Source organism: Solea senegalensis, linkage group LG17, assembly GCF_019176455.1.
Source record: "Solea senegalensis isolate Sse05_10M linkage group LG17, IFAPA_SoseM_1, whole genome shotgun sequence".
Classification (NCBI taxonomy): Eukaryota; Metazoa; Chordata; class Actinopteri; order Pleuronectiformes; family Soleidae; genus Solea; species Solea senegalensis.
The window spans coordinates 7125506-7150559 of record NC_058037.1 but is presented as its reverse complement, the minus strand read 5'-3'; the positions used below and the strand labels follow the sequence as shown (position 1 = coordinate 7150559).

Here is a 25054-nt window from a genome sequence, read left to right as displayed (position 1 = left end):
GGAGAAGAGTGATGCTGTTTTCTTTGGGCGACTGTGGCAGAAGACGGAGGAGGATGATGTCGGGGGTTTTGAAATGAGGTGCCACCTGTTTCTCAAACTGTCGCGTGATGCGAGTCCCTGGAATAGAATTAACTTTAACTGACTGAATCTGATTAATGCGACACTGGCGACAGCAAACAGAAGATTGGCCAAAAGTCAGGAGAAGAAGAAGAAGCTTTCGTTTTCTGTGGCTCCATAAAATGTAGTTTATAACGCTGGCACATGAGTTGCACATGCAGAAATGTGTTAACAATTGAACAGAATTTTCAAATATCAACAAGTGAAGACACATCAGTTTATCTGAGAAACAACAAATGGCCAGACGTGTTGTTAGAAGTGTTTCTGTTGGTTTTCTCAGCCTCACTGAAGTGGGTCAATGTGACTAAAAGCAGCAAAGACTTCTTGTTGCACATTTCCTCATCAAACGGGCATCACACAGCTCACGTCTCTGTGTTTCTATAAAATAGTTGATTTTGTACGTTATGTAATAAATATCCCATAAGTATTTTAATAACCCTGGTGCATCTTCTCCTCTGCAGGTGAATCTACATATCTGGATGACCACGGACCCCCTGCTCCTCGAGTAAGTATTTCCCTCACTGTCGTTTGTCCTTGTTTGTCCTTTTTCCCTTTTTGTCTAATCTCTGTCTTCGATGTGCCGTTTCCAAGCCAGCTCAGTCCAGTTAGGATAAGGGTTAGGTCTGTGTGTAGGAGCTCTAAATACCAACGAGAGCCAGCGTCAGTGCTACAGTAATGCTCCGAACAGTTTCTCTCTCACACACAGCAGTGACACAGGAGCCTTGTGTTCATCCAGCTGCACGTCTGCATAACTATCTCTTCTCTGTGCTCCATCTTTCTCTCCTCCCAGCTGCTCTCCTCCTCCGTCTGCCGCTTGTTCATTATCCTCTCTGATAGATCGCCACGTCGGTTTGTTTGTTGTTATTGTTTTTTACCTTATTTCTCACCTATTTTACTCTGCTCCACAGCTAACCTGAGACTTGGTTTCGTTTGATTGCGCGTGTGTTTGCGGTCGTCGTGACCAGCTGTCACGTGTGGGCTTTGTTTGACAACCATGTGTTTACTTTGGTTTGGCCACGAAGCCTAAACCATACGACTGCAGTGCTTGTTTAGTACAGATAACGGTGATAATGTCATTTATGTGAAACAAACCATGGGGACATTGGCGGGATATGATACGGCCATTAAAACTTTTCTTTTAAATTAAAAACAGACTCACGATGCCAATTCATTATTTATTGCTAAAGTCTCTGAACTGTATTCCCGAGCTTGGATGCCAAGCATTTAATATTTAAGTGCCTGCGGAGATGTAATGGAAACTGAGTTCAGTAAATCTTTATTGATTTCATTCTCCATTGAAGATGGAGTTGAGAGCGTAGCAGCTTGACTGTGTCCTGAGGCAAGTGAATCAGAATATTTACATTGTCGTACAAACACAGAAGCTCTGGATCCAATTTTGACGCTGAAAAGTTGGATTTTAATTGAGGAGCGAAGTCTCCTGGAAGCACAGGGGAGTCGTGCAGATTTGGAATAATGATAGTTAGTTAATCAAAGTCATTACCAGAGAGATGCATAAATCTGATGGGATATAAATGTTTATATGTAATGTATAATGTGTTTTGCCCCAGGTTTTGTCTTTTAATCTCCATATAGTAGAGTTTAAGCATCTATTAAAAAAATCCACCCTTTTTGGAGCTAATTAATGTAATATGATCCTATGTCCTTTTTTTTTCAGTAAAGTAACAAATAGAGCATCAACAACCACGTGCAACTAATGTGATTTCAAGAGTGGAGTTTGCAATCAATTTTCTTTTGACTGGACCATCTAATACCCTTGAATCCTATTATTATTATATTATTATAGTTTCAGATTGTGTCCCTGTTTTTTTTTTTATTTTCTTTGATTGCACTGTCCCTTAAGATATAACTGACATAATCCAAGTGTTTATTTCTGAATTTCTGTTTGAAATCAAATAATATGACTGCTGCCTCTCCCTCCCCCCTCTCTCTCTCTCTCTCTCTCTCTCTGGCTCTGTGACGTGACATCTGATTGCAGCTGTCTTTTGCGACCACGCAGGCATTACACGCTCGACTGTCTCCACACACACAAAACCAGCCAATGTCAGCGATCACACATGAGCCGCGACTGTGGATCTTGACCGGTTCCATGGCTGTTGTCGTCTCGTCTCATCCTGCAGACAAAATCATGCTGATGCCATGTCAGCACCAAGCCCCGAAAACCTGCCACATCTCTCATCGTCGTCATCTCATTGTCATTGTGCTGGCATCGCTCGGCAATTCCAGTAAGAGGTTCTCGCAGCGCCGCATGTGTGCACGCGGAGGCTGCGGCTCTGGTCAATGTAGGGAAAAATTAGAAAGTGAGTTGGAAGCTCAACGTAAATGACAGCACATGGAAAAACCACACAGCTCTCGGAGTAAAGTTTGCGAGTCTTTATGTGTATAGCAGCATGACGGGAATGTCTGCGTGTTTTACTCGTGTTTCTAAAAAATCATTTTAAAGAGATGTGTTCCCTAAATCCCAAACAGAACAGTCTATAACCACCACAATTGTAACAAGTTTCTTGTCCACATTAAGCACCTTCAGGCCATGTCATTTGTTTTCATTTTTTTTTATAGGTTAATAGGTTCCGACGCTGCTGTGAGCAGATATTTTCCAAATTGAAGGAAATCAGACGACACAATGAAAGACATTTGCTCTGAATTAGTCTCATGCACAAATCCAATAAAAGACCTTCAGTCTCCATTTGTCACATGTTTAGGTTTAGGTCATTTGAACAAGTGTAAAACTCGCAAATAAGCGCTCCGCCTCTGAAGTGACAGATGAGTTCTCCGCTCAGTGTGGGATGAGTATTTAACAGTAGAGAGAGAGAGCTTAACTAAAACCAGACAACAATTTCCCAAGCAGAGTGCAGGTTCGCCGTGGTGTAAAGATGTGGCTTTCCAGGAACTGTACATGTGCGGTGGTCCTCCTCCTCGTGATATGTCTGCGGCATGTTCTCAGACTTGTTGTTACACGATTGAAGGTGGCAGGCAGAAGAATCCAATGTCGACGTGTTGCATTCACACAAGTTTTTCTTAAAAATCTATTTCAGCTGTTTCTGAATCAAGCAGTTCATTATTGTTTTTTTAAAATAATCTTTGTTTTGTTTTTCTGAATTTTTTTCCTTCACTCCCTCAAAAGCTTGATTTAATGGACGAAAACATGCCCCACAGTTTTTTGGTTTTATAGATCAGAACTCAGCAAAACAGAGTCTCTTTTTTCTCTCTTTGTTTTAGGGGAATACAATAAGATCAGTGCAATTAGAATCCAGCTCGTTGGCCATGAGATGGAGACAATTATATGTGTGTTTGAAGAGGGTCACGTATAAACAGTTTTACTGGCAGCTAGAGAAGAAGAAGGAAAAGGAGAGGAACTGAGCAAGAAAATAAAGGTGCAGTACCACTCGCCTTCTGCTGATATTGGCTCACCAGCATCAGATCAGTAAACACAACAACAACAGTCTGACTCTTGGGAGCGGGAGTGGCCAGATCAGGCACACAGTGAAAAACAATACTCTTATATAATCATTTTCTGAGACCGTGGATCGGCTATTGACAGAATCTGTTGCCGGGCAGACACTGCAAACACTTCTCACAGTGTGCATCAGAAAAGCTAAGCTCCACAGAGCGGGATGGAAGTGAAAGGTTGCCCTTTCAGTGCTGTCAGTGCTGGCAGGAGATTTGGACATGTGATGGCATCGCTGATTATTTTCCTTTTGTAACAAAACACCAGGTTGTTATGGGTCTGACACAGTCATTTGTCATCACATCAGTCGGGAATGTTGTTCAGGCAAACACAGCTTGTACTTAATCTGCCTCATTATTGTGATAAACGGAGACATTTGTATTTTCTCGAAACATACCGAGGAATGTTGGGACCTCTGTCCAAGACAACCATTTCCTATCGGCTCGAAAACAACGAGTCTTGGACGTGACCGGACTGGAATATAAAACATTTTTTATTATGAAGATGTGGAGGGAACAATTAGGAAATGAAACCATTTAGCGTATAAGACAGGTTTGGGTAATGAGCTTGTATAAGGAGATTATTTCACCAGTGAATTGTCTTTCCAGCACATCTCTTTCCTGTCTTGCAAAATGTACCTGTTCACATTGTTTCAAACCAGTTCTCTCAATGACTTCAAGTGAAACCCAGTGATTCTGGGAAAAGAGAAGCGCTTAATACCAAGCTCTTTGTTCCGTCGTTTCCCACTTCCCACTGCCCACTTCTTAGTCGGGACTGTCGTCAGTGAGCCATTTGTCACTCCATGAGTCGCTGAAGTAGTTCATTTAGTCCGTCCAGATCCAGAAACTCCCTCGGGAAAAGTACGATTACTATTACAGACTGAAAATGCCAATGGGAATTTATAGCTGCCACATTTCCCTCGTCTGATTTACAGCAAGGATTCATCTGAAGAAGGAAAAGGCTTTCAAAGCGACAGCAGAAGGGATTTGTCTTTGCTATGTGTGGGAGACCTCAATCACTCTTCAAGAGTAATCTCGCAGATGTCTTTTGAGAGGACCTCTTCCTATCTCTCATCATGCGTCCTTTAATTCTTTTAACTGCCCCTCATTTTCTGTCACTCTTGTTCTCGCTGGTAGAATTCACTTCCTCGGATCACCTTCATTCTTAAAGGGGCCACTAGTGCACACCTCGTGGGCCCTCGGGGATAATTGCCAAATTAGTGCATTCTTGCTGCCCGTGTGCTAGAATGAGTTTTTCTCTGGAAACACATTTCACTCCCGTCACCTGTCTTTATACAGGCAGAGATTTACGGTCACAAATATGACTTTACACTTATACAATCGCATTCACTGAATCAAGGCTCCTGTTTAAGCGTTGACTAGTAAGGTGTGTGCACATGGTGTGTGTGTGTGTGTGTGTGTGTGTGAGAGATGAGACACCAAACTGTTGCATCATAAACACTTTGCAAAGAAGTCAGCCGAGTGTGACTCATTGCTTGGATATAACATATGAGCAAAGCAGATGCAAAAATGTGTGTGTGTGTGTGTGTGTGTGTTTGTGTGTGTGTGCGTGTGTATTTTAGCTCAAAGGGAATATTATTCCAAAGTCAGCTGAGTTCATCCCCAGAGAGAGTTGAAAAATGTACGATACAGTACGTTATCAATATCGATGTCTGCATTTTCAGTACTGAACTGGATGGATTTATTAAATCCATTTTAGCAAAATATTACATATATTACAATATTACACATTATGGTAGATGTCTTTAGTTTTTGCTGGTCCAGTCGTCCTTTTGCAGTCAAACAAACACGGACACTTGATGCTCATTTGATACCACAGAAAGTGTTTTTCAGGTCAATCAGGTCAAAGGCTGACAAAAAAAAAGAGAGCGTGGCATTAGTATTGGATGAATTTCTTATATTTTTTATCATGTTTTTCCTGCATGACTGTTGGTGTCACTTTTTTCCCATCCTGTCTCACTCTTGTTCAAAAACACTTTACAAATTGTACTTTATTACGAATAATAGCAATACAATGAATGTGCCACCAGTTTAATTTTTCCTTCTTTTCCCCTTTGTGTGTGTGTGTGTGTGTATGTGTAGGTCCTCCCATTCCCCAGCCAGGTGGTTTATAACCGTGTGGGGAAGTGCGGCAGCCGGACAGTGGTCATCTTACTGCGGTTACTGGCTGAGAAGCACCAGTTCAACCTCGTCTCCTCTGACATCCACAATAAAACACGCCTCACGAAACATGAACAGGTACGTTATTGAGATGATCGTTTTTCATTGACTTAAAGAAGAGGAGATGCTGTTTTAAAACTGGAGAGCCAGAAGCAAACTTAAGAAGGAAAACACTACGTTATTTTGCCATTGCTGATGTTTGAATTTTTCTCCTCTAGTTCAATTTAAACACACAGATTCAAAGCAGATTATTGTAATCAGATTGAGAGAGAAACAGTCCCCACTGAAGGTAACAGCACATGTGTTTAACAAAACTTTGATTCAATTCCTATTTTGCCCTTAAATATTTTAAATAGGACTGCAGCTAAAAGGATGAGGAGTCTTCTTTATTATTATTATTATTTCCTGGTGTATCTGGAGGACATGAGTGTTGGTTTCAAAAACTGCTTTCCTTTAAAGAAAGCATGCAGCCTTTGGAGACTCTAAGAAATACTAGCTTGTGCCAGTGCAACTGCATGTGTGTATAAAGCATGTCTTTTAACAACTGTGCACACATGATCTGTCTCTTCTGAGTCTTTCCACTCAGCCCAAGCAAGTTTTTTTTTTAAATATATTTATTAAATAAGCAAATAAATAATGCAAACCATGAACTGAGCGACTATGTTTGGTGGAGGATTCTTTGGGCACTGTGTGTTTGGCTGCATGATTTTCAACCCTGGATTTTGGCAGGATGGCTGATGATTTGTGTCGAGGCCCATGTGAGAGAAGCTAACAACTGTACTAAGTGTTTTCAGGCATTTCACAAAAACACAAACTACTACTATTTAAAAATTAAAAAAAATACTCTGCCTCTCGTATTGACTTGCCTGTACGTGGAGTTTTTTTGGAAGAATAATCAGCAACAGTCAAGTATTAAAACTATTTATGGCCTCTTTTTGGTAGTTTTTTTTAGGGTCAGAGCACTGACTGGTGCAAAGACCTAATTGTATTCACTCTGATTATTATATCATTCTTTTTATCATCAACAATTCTTTTGCTTTCACTCCCTCTTTGAGGGCCTTAATGTGCACATCTGAACCTTTGGGAATTACAATCTGACCAAATTTAACTGCGATCCAATGAGTTTTGCAGGACCTGGAGTTAAAAACACATTTTCACATTTTGTGTTCCCACTAGCCACACCGCGGTACTCATGCCATGGTAGTGGCAAAAAGTATGTTTATTTCTTTATTGTTTTTTTTCTACTTTCTTTATTGTTTTCTATATAAATACAGACCATTACCAGCTCTTCTTCTTCTGGTTTTATTTGCTAGTAACGGGTAACAAAGATAGAGGAAATGTAGTGGAGTTGCTAGAAATACAGATAACAAAGTAAAAGTAAAGATAAGTGTTTTTTGTACGCAAGCAAGTATTTGTACTTTGTTACATTACAACGCTGCTAATCGGAGTAAGGGAAATAATTCTTCACCTGAGAATAAGGATTTCCAGTAAGTGAATGCTGAAACATTTTGATTCCTCAGAATCAGTGGAAAGCCAAATGTCCTCATACACACTTCTATAAATGACTCAACACCTTCTTTAATCATCGGGGTGAGAATGTGACTTCAATGTGAGTTTGTGTGGGAGTCCGGCAGCCATGACTCACGTCCCAGCATCACGCTATTGACCGTATCCCCTTTGGAATACGCTGCTGCAGACATTTGTTAGCCGGGCCAGAAGACGCTAAATATGTAAAACCATTACTGAGTGATTTGATGTAAATGTTGGAAGTCAATATTGAAACAGCTACTTGTTTACCCATTCATCAAACCCTGAATTGCTGGCTGCACACACAGTGGCAGAACACCATTAGACTCATTCACTTTCTGGACACAAAACATCTCTGTGAATGGTCTCAAGCAGAGCGCCTCAGAAAAAGTTTGTGCATTCCAGTGTCCGTGCGAGGGGGTTAGTTTTAGAGTGTTCGTCTGTGTGCGCGATTGTGCATGTGCAGCTTTCTGTGGTGTTGACTTACGCGTATCCAGACGCACGCCGTCTAAGTTTAGAAGGGCTGTTGTCATCGGCCGCGGTTCTGGCTCAGCAGTAGTTTGTGGACCATCTTCCTGCTCGCTGTCCCAGTGGTGTCCTGTAATGGGTTTGCACAGGGTTGCTGTCTTGTTCGCGGTTATGCCAAAAAAGCAAAGGTGCTTTACTGGAAGTTTGCAGAGCTTCTGCAGATGTGAGACACATCATATCTGTCCTTTTCTGTACCAGGGGACAGGCTTAGTGGGATGGAGGGTTTAAGCTGTTTCCTGTAAGAAAAATGACTTCTTTAAAGAAGCAGGTCGACGGCATCTTTATTATGTGTACGCCTATGTTAATGTGAGAGACTCTTTCCTCCCGCTAACCAAAAACATGAATGAGTGGACAGATGCTTCACATGTGTATCTGCATCACAGAGCCACAGATACATAAACACTAAGAAGAGTCTGGGCCCAGCACAAACAAACACTGTCAATAGTTTTTCACTCACAGCTACATTTAAAGGAAATGTTTGCCTTTGTCAATTCCAAAACACTGGATTGTTTGGATGCTAGAAGTTGAAGCTGGCTAAAACTTTCATTTTCTTTTTTTCCACTAGTTAGGTTTATAGCTCTCACTTCCTGTGTTAGTGCATCACTTTGAAACATGAACAAATGTCTTATGTCAAATTTAAACCATTGTCAGATGAGTGCACAGAATCCTAATTAAGCCACGTTTGCGCGCCACGTGAGTGTCTGTGTGACTGCGCACAGGAAGTGATTCATTTTTTGAGGCAACAGCTACTTTGCGTTGGTTTCACTTTGACCGAAAACACAAAGAGGTGCACATAAAAAGAGTCAGAAATGAGTTATACTGCTCAAAAAAACCCGGCAGTTGCATAGGATAAATGCCTCTTGTGCTGCTGCTGTCTGTACATAGACACTCCCTCAAACAGATCTGATAGTTTTGCTTGACAGAGCACATTTTCAGATCTAAAAGTTACACACTGCAGCCTTAAAGCTAATACATACATTAAAGGTTGTTTCTGTAAAATCTGCAATGATCTTTGGTGTAACATCTGACCTCTGTCATTTGTCTCGGCTGTTTAGGCTCATATCGTGTTTTCGAATGCGAGACATAGGAAATAATTGAATTAAAGTGAGTGCAGGGTAGCAGTCTCCTGTAGTTTTAGCCTCTTCCCCAATTTCCCTCGATGGACCCTGTGAGGACACCATGGGGGCTCAGGAAGGAGGGTGGTGGGGGTCGGGGGGGTGGCAGGTATGCCAGGAATCCCAGACTGTCCTCCACTTTCCCCTCTGTCTCCCTGCAGCTCAAGTCTGTAAATGTGAGTGGTGTCTGGCCAGACTGACCAGAGGTTCTGGGTTAGACACACACACACACACACACACACACCAAATGTGTTCAGGGTCTGCACATAAACCTGGACTAAAGGGCATCAGGGGTTAAACGGTTTTGACAACTGGTCAAGGGTGAGCAGTTCTTCCAAAAGTCAACTTTTTTTTTTATCGCAGAATCAAAGTGGCTTCATTGAGACAGTGAGCATAAGGCGCCACTGAGGCATAAATTATACTGTGCTAATGAAAGTTAAAAATTTATACTCTTTAGTGGGAGAAAGTGGAAACAGAGTGAGTGGAAATATACTGAGGTTATAGAGAAGAGGGAGTGAAAGTGTGAAGTGCAAATCTGACTGGGGCCTCAGATTAACTGCCCTGTGTACATAAACAAGTATACATATTACTGTTGCTGTGACGTAACAGGTGCCTGCACATCAAACGGTTCCTCCCATGATCGATGCCTTTTGCCAAAACTGATTGCGTCTGTGACGGCAGAAATGACAGAATATGGAGACTGGCCACATTTGTACAGAGAGATTGATAGCGTTAAGTAAGGGGTTATGGTGCATTCAGTGGAAAAATGAAGTCTGCAAATGACAGAATCGTTTTCAACATGGATTTTTTTTTTTTTCCCTTTTCATGATTTATTCTTGACTGTAGGAGGAATGTACATCGAAAAGGAGAAGGAAATGCTGTTGTCACTGCTGGCTTGTGTGAGATTAGCCACTTTTCCTAACAAAAGATTAGTTAAATCCTCGTGTTTTTCCACATTCAACTCGAAACCTTTTTTATTTTAGTGTGAGTTTCCAAGGAGCGCTTTATCGACGGTGCTCATCTGCAGAATCTGTGTATGGCACGACTGTGATAGCTCATGTTTGTTTTGGCTACTGTTAGCCTGTCTCTCCATGCAGACCTGGAAAGCCTTTGGTACGTTTTCTTTTTTTTCTTTTTTCCCCTGCGGAGGAAGAAGTAACTTGGAATAACGTCTCTTTAAATGTTGGCTTTCCTGTGTGTGACATGACTGAGGGGAAACGAGCTGTGGTGGTGAATATTGCCAGATGAACAGAAGAATAATATGACTTTTTGAGGCCAGTGTGCAGTGGATTATTAGGTAAATCAAATCAGCGTGGACCCAGAACCATGTACGTCTACAGCCAAAATAATTATATCCATGGTTATATTCTCATTTAAAACATTCATTTCCATTCCATTTCAATCAGTGTAACCTGTTTCAGGTCTAGCATATGCTTCTATTGTCCTTTATGAAGTATTGACTGTTGACTATGTCCTTTTACACATGAAAATAGGACTGGACTGATCTTCACTCACTGCCTGTGTTTTTTCAGGTTGATCTCATGAAGAACATCAGTAATATCCCTCAGCCGTTCCTCTACACGCGACACGTTCACTTCCTGAACTTCACCAGGTAAGAGAAATGAATTCACTCCTTGTCAGCCTTTCATTCCACGTGTTGGTTCAGAGGGGCAGAAGGTGATAATGTACATTTTTCGTTTTCATTTTCAGGTTCAGAATAGAGCAGCCCGTCTATATCAACATAATCCGGGATCCCATCAACCGGTTCCTGTCCAACTACTTCTTCCGTCGCTTTGGGGACTGGCGGGGAGAGCAGAACCACCTCATCCGCACTCCAGGGATGAAAGACGACGAGAGATACCTGGTGAGACCTTTGTGGACTGTAGAAGTTTACTGAGAAGTTTTGTTTTTTTTCCCTTGAGGAGTAGATGCTTTTGAAGAAATTCTAAAATATTATTACGTGATATTGTCCTTATACTGTCCTTTTCCTTGTCATTTTCGGGCTTTCTTGAAATAATTTTTAAGATTGATTGAAATAGGGCTGGCAATCACAGGATGCGCAGCAATACGATACGTGATACATGGTACACGATACCAATAATATCGCGATACAGCGATTCTGTGATAATCAATATATTGCAAGACAATCATGTGGAGATACATCACGACATCTGTGTAACTGAAGAAAACAGTGAAACGTTAGAAGTGCAAACAAAGTGCTTAAAGTCTATGTATCGAACATCATATGTAACGTCTCTACTTATCATATTATCTCTTTCTCTGCCGTTATCCCGCCGTAAGCTCCCTCTTCTTCGGCCAGATAACTACATTTAGTATCCTTGCACTAAATTTTTAAGAGTGTATTTTAAATACAAAAAACTACAATCGTGAACAAAGTAATTATACTTAAGCTATAGCTGTGACCACGTTGTTGTGATCACCAGTGAAACTGTGTCCAGTGTAATAAACTTTCTAACAATATTCAATATTGTCTTAAGAGTTAAGCTTATGCAGGATATTTTAGCCTCCTTACACCCATCTTCCTTTCACTCAGGCCCAGTGCCTTCAAGCAAAGTTTACTCTCATATGGACATTAGCTACACCAAGGCCACAGATGTTTATGCTTTAAAATACTAATGAGTTTTGTAGTTGTGTACTTACTTAATGACAGAGCATATCAATACTATAATAATATTTGTCGTTACTATATTATTTCCCACAAAGGTTCGCAGGTAGAAAGTAAACTCATGCTCACTACATCCGTTCATTTATTAGATAATTGATAAATAGCATCGCCTGTGTCAGATCTCTGTAACTCTGACCTCAATGCTAATGTACCAGGAACTGGACATTTTCTTCAATGGAGAATTATATTAACAGCACATTCAACCCGCTTTGAAGAGGCTCTACACATGGTGCTGCTGCGGGGAGAAAGGCCTCCATCTACTATCTGATTATGATTCCAATTTGAGACCAGATTCAAAATAACCACAATACAAACGTCTGCATCTGGCTCGCAGAGTTGTTTACCCCCGTAGCGCATACATTGCGATGCATTTACCGTTCAACTATACACGCCATGTGGCCATGTTGTGATCTCTGTGTGAGTTTTTAGGCACGACTTGAGCATGAAGTCATGCAACGCAGTTAGCACTGGAAGTGATTAGTCTTATGGGGCAATGGGATTACTCTTACGTAACACACACGGCCACATTTGGGATTAGCGGGACACGGACTGAAACAAAACATTATGAGATAATTCCACCAATACATGGTCCACAGTGGATTTCAAATCAATATCCAGGCAAAAACGTGGGTTTGTGCTGTCACTTCTACTGCCACAAGCCTGGAGCCGTGCTCAGAGGCTAACAGGAGGAGTGAATGTCATTCTGGCTTGAGTCTGACTGCATGTAATTAGGTATTGCACTGCTTTCCTTGGAGTTTTGGACCATGTGAGTTGAGTTATTAAAGTATGCAGACCACGGGGGCCCATACTACAGTTAAAGGGGAAAAGCAAGGTTATGTCGCTATAGACTGACTCACCTGTGTACGTATATGTTTGTTTTTTTTACCCCTGTTCTTATGAGGACCACATGCTCTTTCCAGTGTTAAAAGTTAACTAAAAGCTCCGTAAGTAATGACATTTCGCTGGTGTTCAGCTCGTTAGAATAAGGGATATGTTTTTTTCTCATTGAGTCACTGGTATTGAGTATTGAGTTACTTCTATTTAACTTTGCTAACAACAACACAGCCAACTTATTTAACAAACGTAGCTTTATGTTATCGTTTATAAACGGGAATGTGCCTAACTATTATTTATTAGGGCTGCACCAAAAGCACAGAATAAAGCACTGAAGGGAAATTTAAATGGATTTTTGCATGAAATATAATTTGTATATATCCATCCATCCATCTTCTACCACTTTATCCTCCACACGAGGGGCACTGGTGCCAATCCCATCTGACATAGGTCAAAAAGGCTGTATAAAATAAATGCAATACATAAGATAATATACTTTTTTACACAGAGTTCAAATGAAAACACAAAAGGCTCAGTGTATAACACTTAGTGACATCTTAAGTGCATCAGGAAACTACAGTGGCCTTCACATACCAGAAAGGATGCTGTTCTTTGTTTGCATAGTAAGCTTCTACACCAGAACACTGCTTTGTCTGAAGCCGCTGCTGTAGAAACACAGCAAGGTCTTCACTTACGATGAACACGAAAACCAACCTTTTTTTTTATAATATAGTGAAGTCAAGTCAATTTACGTATATAGAGGCTTTACAGTCTGTACAGCAAGTGACACTCTGTCCTTAGAAACCACAAAAAACCTCTGGAAGAGTCACAGAGGAGGGATCCCTCTCCCAGGATAGGATAGACAGATGTCCAGCAGGTGTCAACAAGTTCAGCAGATCACAAACAAAACGTCAACTTTATAAAGAGACAAAAGCGAAAAAGACTATATATAAACATACCTAAGGGTATAGTTTGTTGTTTCTTTAATGTTACACACTGAACTTTTTAAAGGTTAAACTTTAAAATGAAAGAGTGTAGCGGGTTAAGCCTTTAGCTTCTGTGAACTCGGGGACTAAAAAAAGCAGCTGTAGCAACGTATGAGTCGTAGAGGGTTAGTGAAACATGCTCCACGAGACAGTTCACAAAACCAGTATAATCATGAAGCTCCTGCACTTATTTTCAGCAACACCTTCACACGATTGGGTTTCGGTTCCAGATTTAAGGCCAAGAGTTGGCAAGTTGGGTGCTCACAAGTTCAGCATTTAAAAATACATGTGTGTGCGTGTGTGAATCAGCATGAGAGCTTTGAAACATCCGCACAGAGAGTTCAGCCTAGTCCAGGATTTATCCCCTGCCTGTGCCGCACTGGGTGGATATGAGAGGGTGTCAGTGAAAGAACACTGTCAGTTTTCTCGCCGGGGCCAAGAGACCCTGATGCACGTGTTACTGAGACATTCCTGTGGTCAGCTTGGATTTTCCAGTCCCCACACCCCTTTTTACACACATACACTGCACTATAAGAAGGCTGGACACTTGAATCTAAGTATACACTCACACAGAATTGAACTCATGCGTGGACCGCTACTTAAAAATACTTCATATTTTATGAATGCAGTGAGTTCTAAAAGGCCTGGCTGTATAGTTTATATCATATCTTTTGTGACGTTGTATATATTTTTGCTTTACCGACACAAAAAGTGTGCATATCAAGCAAGTATTTCAATGCCTCCACTGAACTCGAACGTGTACACATTAGTTGTGAGATTCCCACGGCAATTGAAAAATCATGTGGTCTCAGTTAATTTGACATTTATGATGACACGTACACACTCAGACCAATAAGTACGAACAAAATAACAGAGGCTTTACCGGCTTCGGCCATGCCCGAGCCTGCCTTGACGTTACAAATACTAAGGTGGCGTATCAATCACTGAGAGGATTGCCTGAGGTGCAACCGACACAAGGCGGTTGCGTCTGTTGGGTGTTGACAGAGTTGCTTTTCTTTATGTTTTGTTTTGTGTAAGATGTGAAAGAAATAACTGTACATGTGAATTTCTGTGATTGGCAGCTTCATTATGTCATGAGTCATATGTCATGTTAAAGAGTTCAGGCAAAACAAATAGTGAGAATTATTAGCGACTGCACAGCAACAGGTATTTATCTTTCAACTGTTTTTGTTTTACAGCCTTTAACGGTTTGGTTCACTTTTTACTTGTACTTTTTTAACCTGTCCTGCACTAATTTAGCACATAGGAGTGAATATTGGACTTCGATTCCAGTAACCATAAACACATTTTGAGTGAAATGAAAAGTATGTCAGTCTTGTGTTCCTAGTCTATTTTATGCTTTCCCACAGTGGCGCAAAAAAAGAAAGGAATATATTGTAGCATTAAATTGGATTTGACTGAGGTCGAACCACTCCCATGTTCCCTGATGGAAACGGATTCAAACTGTCCCATGGGAAAAGTTTACATCATCAATTACTTCTGACTTAATTCATGCTTACCATCCATTGAGTGAAACAGGAGGCCGTTGTGGAGATTAGGGCCTATTTTGCTACAGTTTCTGTGACTGCTCAGTTGGCCTAATCCGCACTAGAATGGGAACAATGAGCGCGAGTGTGCACACAGGAGCTGTCCTCAACATACTAATGGGACTCTCTAAGAGACTGCGAATTATCTGTCCACTGTGTGTGCGCGCAGATTTGATTGGGCGTAGTGGTATATAAATGAGTTGTGGCTGGATTCCCAGAGGTCCCCCTTAATGTTGAGGAATGAGGGCCTTGTATCAAGTGTCCCTGCAAAGTGGAGGAGGGACTTCCTGGCCAGGAGCCATGCGTGTAGGAGAAAGGCATCACACGTGTTACTTCCTGTCCACCTTTCTCCGTTCCTGCTCTGGCTGTCACTTTTTTTTTTTTTTACGGTTCTCTGTTTCTCAATTGGCTTGTAAAGACAATTTGGAGGTACACGCTGTGTCCAGCCTGTATACTGCACACTATTCATGTGGTAAACGCTGGACGACAAACAATCACTAATAAAGAAGTTCAAATCAGTCTATATTGAGATTTATTGGGATAAAGTGTCAGATAATAATACTTAGAGCTGCCTGAGCAGCTCAAAATGTTTCAAATCTGATTGAATTTGTGAAATTTGGAAATACGTCACAGGTCAAAGTTCACTTGGCTCGTTTTTTTATGAACAAAAATAAAAGGAGAAAACAGTCTATTTTGTGACTTCTGCACTACTTTAAATCACTGCTAAAAATGCAATATAAAATGAATCATAACTTTGACTCACAAAAAGCCTGAATATGTGACCTATAAACACACACCCACAGGATGTTCATGTAAGGAGTTGTGTATTATTCCCACAGCAATTTACCAAGGGTGCACCTGCGGCACAAATCTGTGCCACATGAGCATTGAGGGATAAAAAAGATGAAGTAGAAACCAGTTAGCTGTGGTTTTATACAGAAATATAACAATTATGTGTTGTGTCTAAAAGTGTGTTCCCACTTTGAGTTTGATTTCAAACATCAGCTGTATCTTGGTTTCTCCACTTGGTTTGAGTGAAGATCCACGGATTATTGATGACACCGGATATATTGTTGGAACCGTGAAAGACTCGATAAAATATAAATTTAAAGAGAGGCAGAACAACTAAATCACAAGTCCAGGCACGACCCAAACACAAACAATAGGACAATTCTGAACTGCTCTCTAAAGGTTTCTCTGGGGATTTTTTGTGGTGTCTTTGAGGAGCTTTCCAGTGGTTTGCTTCACTGATCATCAATAAGTCCAAGTTTCCCCGTACACAGTGCAGCTCAGTACTCGGTTCTCAGTACGCCAGGTTCAAACAAACTACACAGTCACATTGTGAAGTCGGAGACACAATAGTGCCTCAGAATTCAGCCGCAAAGAAAATAAATAACTGAAAAAGTGGATGATTTATTGTCCTCCAGGTAACTGTCTAAAACACACAGATAATACAGACTCATTCACACTTTAAAGGTCCAGTGTGAAATGTTTGGAATGGTTTATCAACAGAAATGTCATTTACTACTATCCATAATGTTTATATAAGTGTGAAATCACTTTACAAAATCAATTGATTTTCACAGCCTTAGAATAAGCCTTTTATATGTATCTTAAGGCAAGGGTCTTTCGTTCCCACTGATGCTGACTGGAGCTGAAGCTGATAACATTTAGTAAACACAATCCCAGTTAGTGAAGGACAGGTTTAAACCTGAGATTAAACAGGTTTTTGATTAATGGATATGGAGTATAATTCTTATACACCGCACCAGGTTTACATGAGAGGTTTTAACAGCTCGGTCAACTGGTTCCCTTCAGTGTTTCACCCACAGGCCGCTCACATCACAGCCTCAAAAACAGTCTGCATCCTCAGGGAAGGTCTGAGCCTCTGGTCCTGTCTGATGCAACTTTAATCTCTGTGATGGACCATGTTGGCCTCAGCTTTGTCTTTGACAAATTGCTCTGTAGTTACTGACTTATCAGTGCATAAATCTAAAGGCCAACCTTTGGTTTAATCATTACACTTTCGGTTTGCTTCCAATTTAGATCCTATTCATTTCCTTATGCAGGCCTGTCGACACCTTTTGCCTTATGCATGTAACCTGCTGCTACTGTGCATGTGTGTGTGTGTGTATGTGTGTGTGTGTGTGTGTGTGTTCTACTGTGTCTGTGAGAGCCTGTGTGTGAGTCATACTCTGTGCAGTGTTTTTTGTTGCTGAGGACTTGTTGCCGTTCATGGAGCTTACGTCACCTGACATGGATTTGACTGCTCGTTCAGCAGTCAAAGCCTGGCAAGCTTCACACCTGCATGTGTGTTTTTAATCTTCACTCTCTGTTATCCCCTTTTCATTGTTGAATAGCTATTCCATTCAGGCAAAGTTCACAGTCTTGACCAAAATAGTTGTAATTCCTCAAGACTCTTTTATCCCATTCACATCCATCCGTTACTTATGTTTTCTTATTTGAAGTCGGCCTATTTGATTGTGGAGGGGCAGAGCTTATCTCAGAGCACAGGATGTTGTTGGGCAAAGCACTTTGGCTTCTCAGATGAGACAATAATTCACTCATGTACTGGGTAAGAGTTCCCTCTAGTGGTAAAAGTGTATGATTACAAGGCTTCCTGTTTTATATCTTGATTGAGAATCAGTGAAAAGTGAGGGCCACAGCCCACTGGTGGACATTGGATGTATTGCAGAGGGGTGTCTGATACTGAGCTGTAAATAAATATTCTTCCATTTACAAATATAATTAGCCCTTTTAAAGAAAGAAAAAATAAGTCTTTAAAAAATGTATTCTTACTCCATTATATCATTTATTCTCACTTTTTAATCACACTTGTTTTGATCAATTTTGAGATTATGATTATTTATGATTATTCATTCTGGTAATTGGAACTGAATATTCACAGATGTGCTACATTCTTGCCAATGTACAAACTCAGTTTTTCAAACCTCTAATCAAATAGTCTGCTCTAAAGGAATGTTTGTATTTTAACAAATTGACATATTTATCTGCTTTCAGGATATCAACGTGTGCATTCTAGAGAATTACCCCGAGTGCTCCAACCCCCGGGTTTTCTACATCATTCCCTACTTCTGTGGACAGCATCCTCAATGCAGGTACCAGCGCACTCACAGAGACTCTCAGAGACATTTAAATATGAGTTGTGTAAAGTATTATGGGTTTCTCTCTACGCCAGGGAGCCTGGAGTCTGGGCTCTGGAGCGAGCCAAGCAGAATGTGCTGGAGAACTATCTTATTGTTGGTATCCTGGAGGAGCTGGAGGATGTTCTCCTCCTGCTGGAGAGGCTCTTACCTCATTACTTTACAGGGGTACTTAACATTTACAGGAGCCCGGGTAAGTTGTTGTTGATATATTTTTCCCTTTCTTTTTTATTCTTTCACTGTTTTTTTCTGACTTCCTCTTGGCTTTTTATCTTGCAGACTACAGGAAGATGGGAAACATGACAGGCACAGTACGGAAACAAACGCCCACCCTGGAGGCCCTGCAGGTGCTGTACCACCGCATGCGCTACGAGTACGAGTTCTACAACTTTATCCGTGACCAGTTCCACCTCATGAAGAAAAAAATTGGCCTCAAGTCTATCTCAAAAACCCCCGCCTACTCACCTTCTTTCCTCCGGGAGCTTGCCCTCCGAACCCCAGAGCCTCTGGATGAAGATGAGGAGCTGGACACGGACCTTGAGGACGCCAACAGCTGGCTGGTCCATTCATAAGTGCTGTTCTGTGACCAGTGGATGTGGTCAAAAAAAAAAGCTGATTGGCTAGAAATAGCTAGAGACAGCCAGAGGCAGCCTGAAGACAAAGGGGAGTGTTCCCCGTCTTTCAGCATTTCCAAGAAAAGTAAGGAGTGTTAAGAGGTGTGAGGATCATGGTGCTTGTGTTTCTACGACCTCTGTTTTCCATCTCCTATCATGAAAGGCTCAGCACTGAGGACTATAGGGTCCAATTATTGGAAGGACAAAAACGCTGTATTTAAAATTGACCTAGAACAATGGGAAATAACGTTGAGCTCATTCTGCTTGACTCAAATTTTGCTTTATTTTATTCTATTTTATTGGTCTGTTTACATAAGAAATAAAGGAAAAATAAACTATCATTGCTGTAATCTCCAGGAGAGATCGGCACAAGATGTAGACAGATAAACGTGCTGGGGAATATTTTAAATGTTGGTCACTGAGATGTTTTCAGTGTGAGTGGACTTCAGAGACTTTGCCCAAGAAAGAAGATCATACTTAATGACAGGAGAAATTTCCTAGCTGGAATGGAAATTGTATCCATGAATAAAAAGTGCCAAAAGTCTTATATGTATATTAGTCACCAGAACTGTGCCAAACCTTGCTAAGAGTGCCGGAAATTGAGGAACCTCTGTGTGCATCAGCAATGTGACACTGTCAAGTCACTTGTTACAGTATTGATTTATAACATTATTTTAATTTGTAAAATATTATTAGGTATAAATGAGGGTTAAACAGTGAGCACTCAATTACGAATTCAGAGAATTCCATCTGTGTGTGCATGAATGATTGAGTTTCAGTTTCAGCAGTCTACTTTAGCATAGTTTTATCACGTGGGACATGACATTAGTTGAAAATATCGTCTAATATAAATATAAGACTACAAAAAAAAGCATTTATGGAGTATTGTTGGTTTAACCCAAAGTTTGAAAGATTGAGCTTGCCAAATAGCAGTATTTATACTGTGATGCGTTACAAAACTGTATGAATATACTGCACTTTTTTGTGAGGTGACCTTTCCTGTAACTACAGCAAAAAAAAGAGGGATTTGGTCACAAAACTGATTACTAATTTGCCTTTAATTCCAAATAAGATTGTGCTACTTTTAAACATTTATTTTGGTCTGTTTTTGTCTCTCATCGCCATCAACAGCAGCAGCTCGTCAGAATGCATGATTCTTCATCAAAAATTATGCAAAGAACAGTAACCATAAGCTAATATCTGATAGTCGTCTACATATTTCACTTTACCATCCTAATCAACATTGTCTGTACATTTCTCATTGTGATTGTGTCTCTTTCTTTTGCCCGTTTAATTTATTATGTTGTATTCATTTGCATTCCAGATAAGATTCTCAGGAAGAAAGGAAGAAAAAAAAAGTTTCATAACTTGTATCTTTGGCCTCTGGTGGATATGAACCTAACTCTTGGCATCTTAAGGGCATCTCGAATGTGTTTATGTCGACAGCTGAAAACTGGTTCACAACTAATGCAGTCAGTCATTTTACAGCCTTCAAAATAAATGTCCTCTCTAACCATTGCAGCTAATGTCTCTGCCTTTACTTGAGGGTTGTTTGCTCCTGGAAAAGAAAACATGAAATCATGCCTGGAGCTTTATCTTCAATCTCCAAGGCACATTGATGGGCAACTACTAACAGGACGGCCTGCAGCCCCTGATCCAGGAAGACACTTGTCCACAGGTGGACAACACTGGTGTATAAAAAGGATGGAAAGAACACATGAATATTGTGATTCAAAAATTGGATGGTTGAATTCCAGGAATTACATGAATTTACATCTTTTTCACCCTGCTAATACTGTGAATGGAAACAATGAAAGGATGTGTCTTAAAGACATCTGTGTACTAATTAGCAAGCAGAACATTCACACACAGATAAGGCATATACTGTGTACTACCTATATACTACCTACCTAAACTTGAAATTGCCCATAGGTTTGTGAGCACGGATGGGTTTTTTTTTGTTTTTTTTTACAGCTCTGTATGTCAGTCTGATGTTTGACGGTGAACTGTCCAGGGTCCAGCCCCAGTGTGACCCTCCAAAAATTGGTGATAAGCAGCTCAGAAAATGTTTAAAAGAAAAAAAAAGAAGGTAAACATTAACAGCCTACACAACTTTGAAAGTTAGGGGCATGAAAATGCTCTGTGTGCACATGTTTAAAACAATATGAATAATCAATTATTATAAAATGTAATGTAAGAAATACTGACTAGTTTACTACTAGACTAGATTACTAATTAAAACTCTCAGTTGGTATCTTTGATGTAACTCCTGAGCCAACAAACAAAAAACTTTACAGCCCCTTTTCTGTTCTGAAACCATTTATTGTTTTTGCAAAACATCCTAATTAGTTCCATAATAAGGTAGTGTGTGTTTGTGTAATAAATTGTATCTAATAGGCCATAAGTGTAGACCTTGTTCCAGCTGTTCCCCATTCACCTTAAAAACGGTGGAAGCACTTAAAACCTAAACTTGAAACCATGCCCTCTCTCCTGCAGTCAAAACAAGACAAACAGAGATGGCAGACACCCTATTCACGCAACAAGCCTGTTGGTCATATCGGCAAGAGCACAAACAGACAGACAGACACACAGAGCCACTAAAACTATCAAATTTTGGACTACCGCTGTAGTTTTGAGGGCTTCGTTGGACAGCATTAGCCCACACTCCACACACTGGGCTTTTGGCACTGCCTCTTTTCCTCCATTTACGAAACCGTATTTAATGAAGTTGAGATTGTATTTCCAAAAAAACTTTGTCTTTTAGGTGGGGGGGTTGGCAGCACGTTCGTCTTCATTTTTTCTTCAAAAAACGTCTCGATTTTTGCCACAGTGAGCGAAGAAGACAGTCTTCTTCTCTGTGTATTGGCGCTTGTTAAACCGAGTGATGCCTTACCACTAACCCGTGGTCAAAAGCTGAATTGTAACTGAGCGTCTCATGCATAACATATCTCTAGTGTCTTCACTTGATAATCTACGCAGTACCGTGGCCCTTCCACAGGTGCAAAACTGAAAGTTTTTTGGGGCCCTCTGGGGGGCACGAGCAGCCCAAGTTTGGGACGCGGCCCTATGTTTCAGAATCACTGTACTAACCTATGACTTTTTTTGTTAACATTTTGGACGACATACTATACCATGACTTTTTTGAGTGATTTTGGAAGACATACTATACTATGACTTTTTTGAGTGATTTTGGACGACATACTATACTATGACTTTTTTTTGAGTGATTTGGACGACATACTATACTATGACTTTTTTGTCACATTTTGGACGACTTACTATACTATTGACCCGATTTTGGGCTGACATACTACTAAACCATGACTTTTTGACGATTTTGGACGATACATACTAAACTATGACTTTTTTGACCGATTTTGGACGACATACTCAACTATGACTTTTTTGACCGATTTTGGACGACATACTATATTAGGACTATTATTTCTGTATTTATTTATGCTTTTATTTATATATATATATATATATATATATACATAAGTCATGTTTCGTCCTCCATAGATAAGTATGTTGTCAAAAATGTGACAGAAAAGGCATACCGTGTTATGTCGTCCATATAAAACACATACACATCTATGACATATACTGTATATCTATGACATATATATTATATTTTCTCCATTTCATATTTCTGAATCTAGAAAATGTCCACTGTTACAAGCCTAAACTTATATTTATCCGTTCATTAAGTAACCTCATTTTGAAGGGAATATTTTACAGTATTGCAGGTCTTTTTGAAGTAGTTGTTTTAGAAATGTAGCATCTACACTGTAAATTGAACTGCAGTTCCACTCAATTACTGTAGAGTCTACAGTAATTGAGTGGAACTACAGTTCAATTTACAGTGTATAGCTATATGCATCAAAGCACAGATCATAGATAAATTGACTTTGCTATCTTCTCTGTTAAGCTGGTTTCACCTCTTCCTATAAAGTCACGATTACCTGCCAGCATGTAAAGTGCCACTCACAGCTTTAATTAATACTTTCAAATGCCTCTCAATCTGAGGAACCCTACAGAAAAAAAAAAACCCTCTACAATAAATCTAGCAAGTAGAACGGCTTACGAGTTATCTAACTCTGAGGTGTTACAAAGGAAATGAAAAAGTGAAAGCAGTGTAGTATTTTTTTCCATGAAAACAAGCTGTTTTCAAAGTAGCTCAGTTTCTGTGGTATGTAGCCTACATACTGTGTTTCATCTCGTATGAAAAATTTAGAACATGAGTTATATCACCATCAGACCCACAGCGGCATGAATATCAAAGCACATTCTCTTGGTTTTGTTTCACGCCACCCACCCAACTGATGCAACATACCAGCGTGTGTACTCTACTGTATATGGATCTCGCACGTCCATAGAACACACAGAATAATCAATGGTATAAAAATGGCATCAGACTAAACTAGTGATCATTTTTGATTACTCTCCTCTCTCCCTCTTTTCCATCACCTCCTCCCACCCAAATTAACACGGATGCCACGTCGTAGAATTTGCTACCTCAAAGACCATCTCTGCTTTAGTCAAGACAACTTCTTATGTTATATTCCTTCCCAATATTAAAAATGGGTATGAAGAGCAGAGGGATTGTCTGGGTTGTCTTATCTGACTTCTGAGAGCCTTCAACTCCCCACCCCCTCCCTCTTCCTTCCCCTTCCGTTCCTTCTTGCCTCCTCACTTCCTCCTCTTTCTCTCCTGATCATCATAGCGATAGCATGAAAGGATGAATAGGGAGGTTCATTCTGTAGGGATAAGAATACTGGCTACCCCCCTCCACCACCATCTAGTGTTCACCAAATCCCCCTGATACTGTTCTGAGATGAGCCTATTTGTTATACACAAGGATTTATTTCATGTGTAGACTAGTGCCAGAGTTGACGTGTCTCTTTTTGTCAACTGACAGTCTATAGAGACACGTGTGTGTGTGTGTGTGTGTGTGTTTACACTTAATATACTATGTGCAAATTGGAAAATTCAACACATTATTTGCTATGTGTGAACTCCATTTCCTTGTCAAAACTATTACCTGAAGGCTGAAGCAACAATCAACAGCAAAGTGTTGCACTGTTGTGTGCAACTGGGCTGGAGAGTTTGTCCTTGAAGCTTAAAAAATCAGACTTAATTTAAGTCTGAGTCTTGGTCTGATTTCAGATTAAATGGGAAAATATGATTATGTATGATTCAATTTGTGAGATCTGATCCGATTGATAACTAGAATTATGTAAAAATTGTATCATCCATTAACACATGCAGGTCTGTGCACACCTTTGTCATATTACTTTGTGATCAGGTTGTGCATGTTGTCAACAAATGCCAGTTTTTGCTGTTTTCAATTATCGGTTTTTACAATCTTCTGAATGTTTCCTGGGGATGGAAGTATCTTCAGCACCTGCGGTTAATCATCCAGAAGCCCAAAATGAAACCCTTCATAAACAGCGCTTTAGAAAAAAACCCATCTTGTTTTGACACATTCCGTGCAATGACCATCATCAGTATACGTTGTTACAGGAGCTGCTACCTAATGAAGAAACACATCATGCTGCAAATGGTCCAAAATATGAGTGAATAATTAGCAAATGGTGAAGCTCAGCACAGATCCCACAAATCCCTGCATGGCAACAGTGTACTTCCAGATTGCATCCCCTGGAGCATGATGCAAACTGTGGTTCCAAACCTCACACTGTTTAGTCCAAAGAAAAACAAAAAAGTGACACAATTATTTGTCATTTTTATCTTTTCATACACAAATACACAAAAACCTAATATAAAAACATAATATACTCTTCAATTCATTTGCAAAAAACAACTTCATCTTCAGCAAAAGTAGCTGCAAAACATGTGTACGCCCACTTTTGGCAATCCATATTTCTGCAAAAACAAATTCTGAATTAATTGAAATACCACCACCATGGCTGAGCATGTTTGTTTGTTTATTTTTTGGTAGGATTATGTACAATTTGTAGTGGAGTTAGTGAAAGCACGGAGCATTGGCCAGAAAAACATTTTCTCCCAATTTCTCAGGAAACTAGATTTTGATGCAAGAACAGATATATATATATTTATGGTATTGAGTTCTGCGAGTTTGTATGATTTGGACTGCATTGACATTTTTTGTTTTTTGGTAGTGTGTTTAAAATTCTAAAACCAATATAGTTATGTCATATCTCCAGGGTTTCTTAATACTCCAACTAGAGAGGAGGACTGAAAGAGAGGTTTCACAAACGCGACAGTGTCCAAGCATCAATATCACAACTAATCACTAACATGTGCAA

General features: G+C 40.2%; 1 protein-coding gene across 1 annotated transcript in view; it reads left to right on the top strand.

The window, feature by feature from the left end:
* Window positions 1-20285, top strand: part of usta (uronyl 2-sulfotransferase a) — a 54164-nt gene extending 33879 nt beyond the window's left edge. Inside the window, exons 2-8 of the mRNA XM_044048416.1 lie at window positions 579-622; window positions 5686-5841; window positions 10466-10545; window positions 10644-10797; window positions 18008-18105; window positions 18186-18343; window positions 18430-20285. Of these exons, the coding sequence (XP_043904351.1) occupies window positions 579-622; window positions 5686-5841; window positions 10466-10545; window positions 10644-10797; window positions 18008-18105; window positions 18186-18343; window positions 18430-18722 (983 nt within the window). The 3' untranslated portion in view covers window positions 18723-20285. The remainder of the gene's footprint in view (window positions 1-578; window positions 623-5685; window positions 5842-10465; window positions 10546-10643; window positions 10798-18007; window positions 18106-18185; window positions 18344-18429) is intronic.
* The last annotated feature ends 4769 nt before the right edge of the window (window positions 20286-25054 follow it).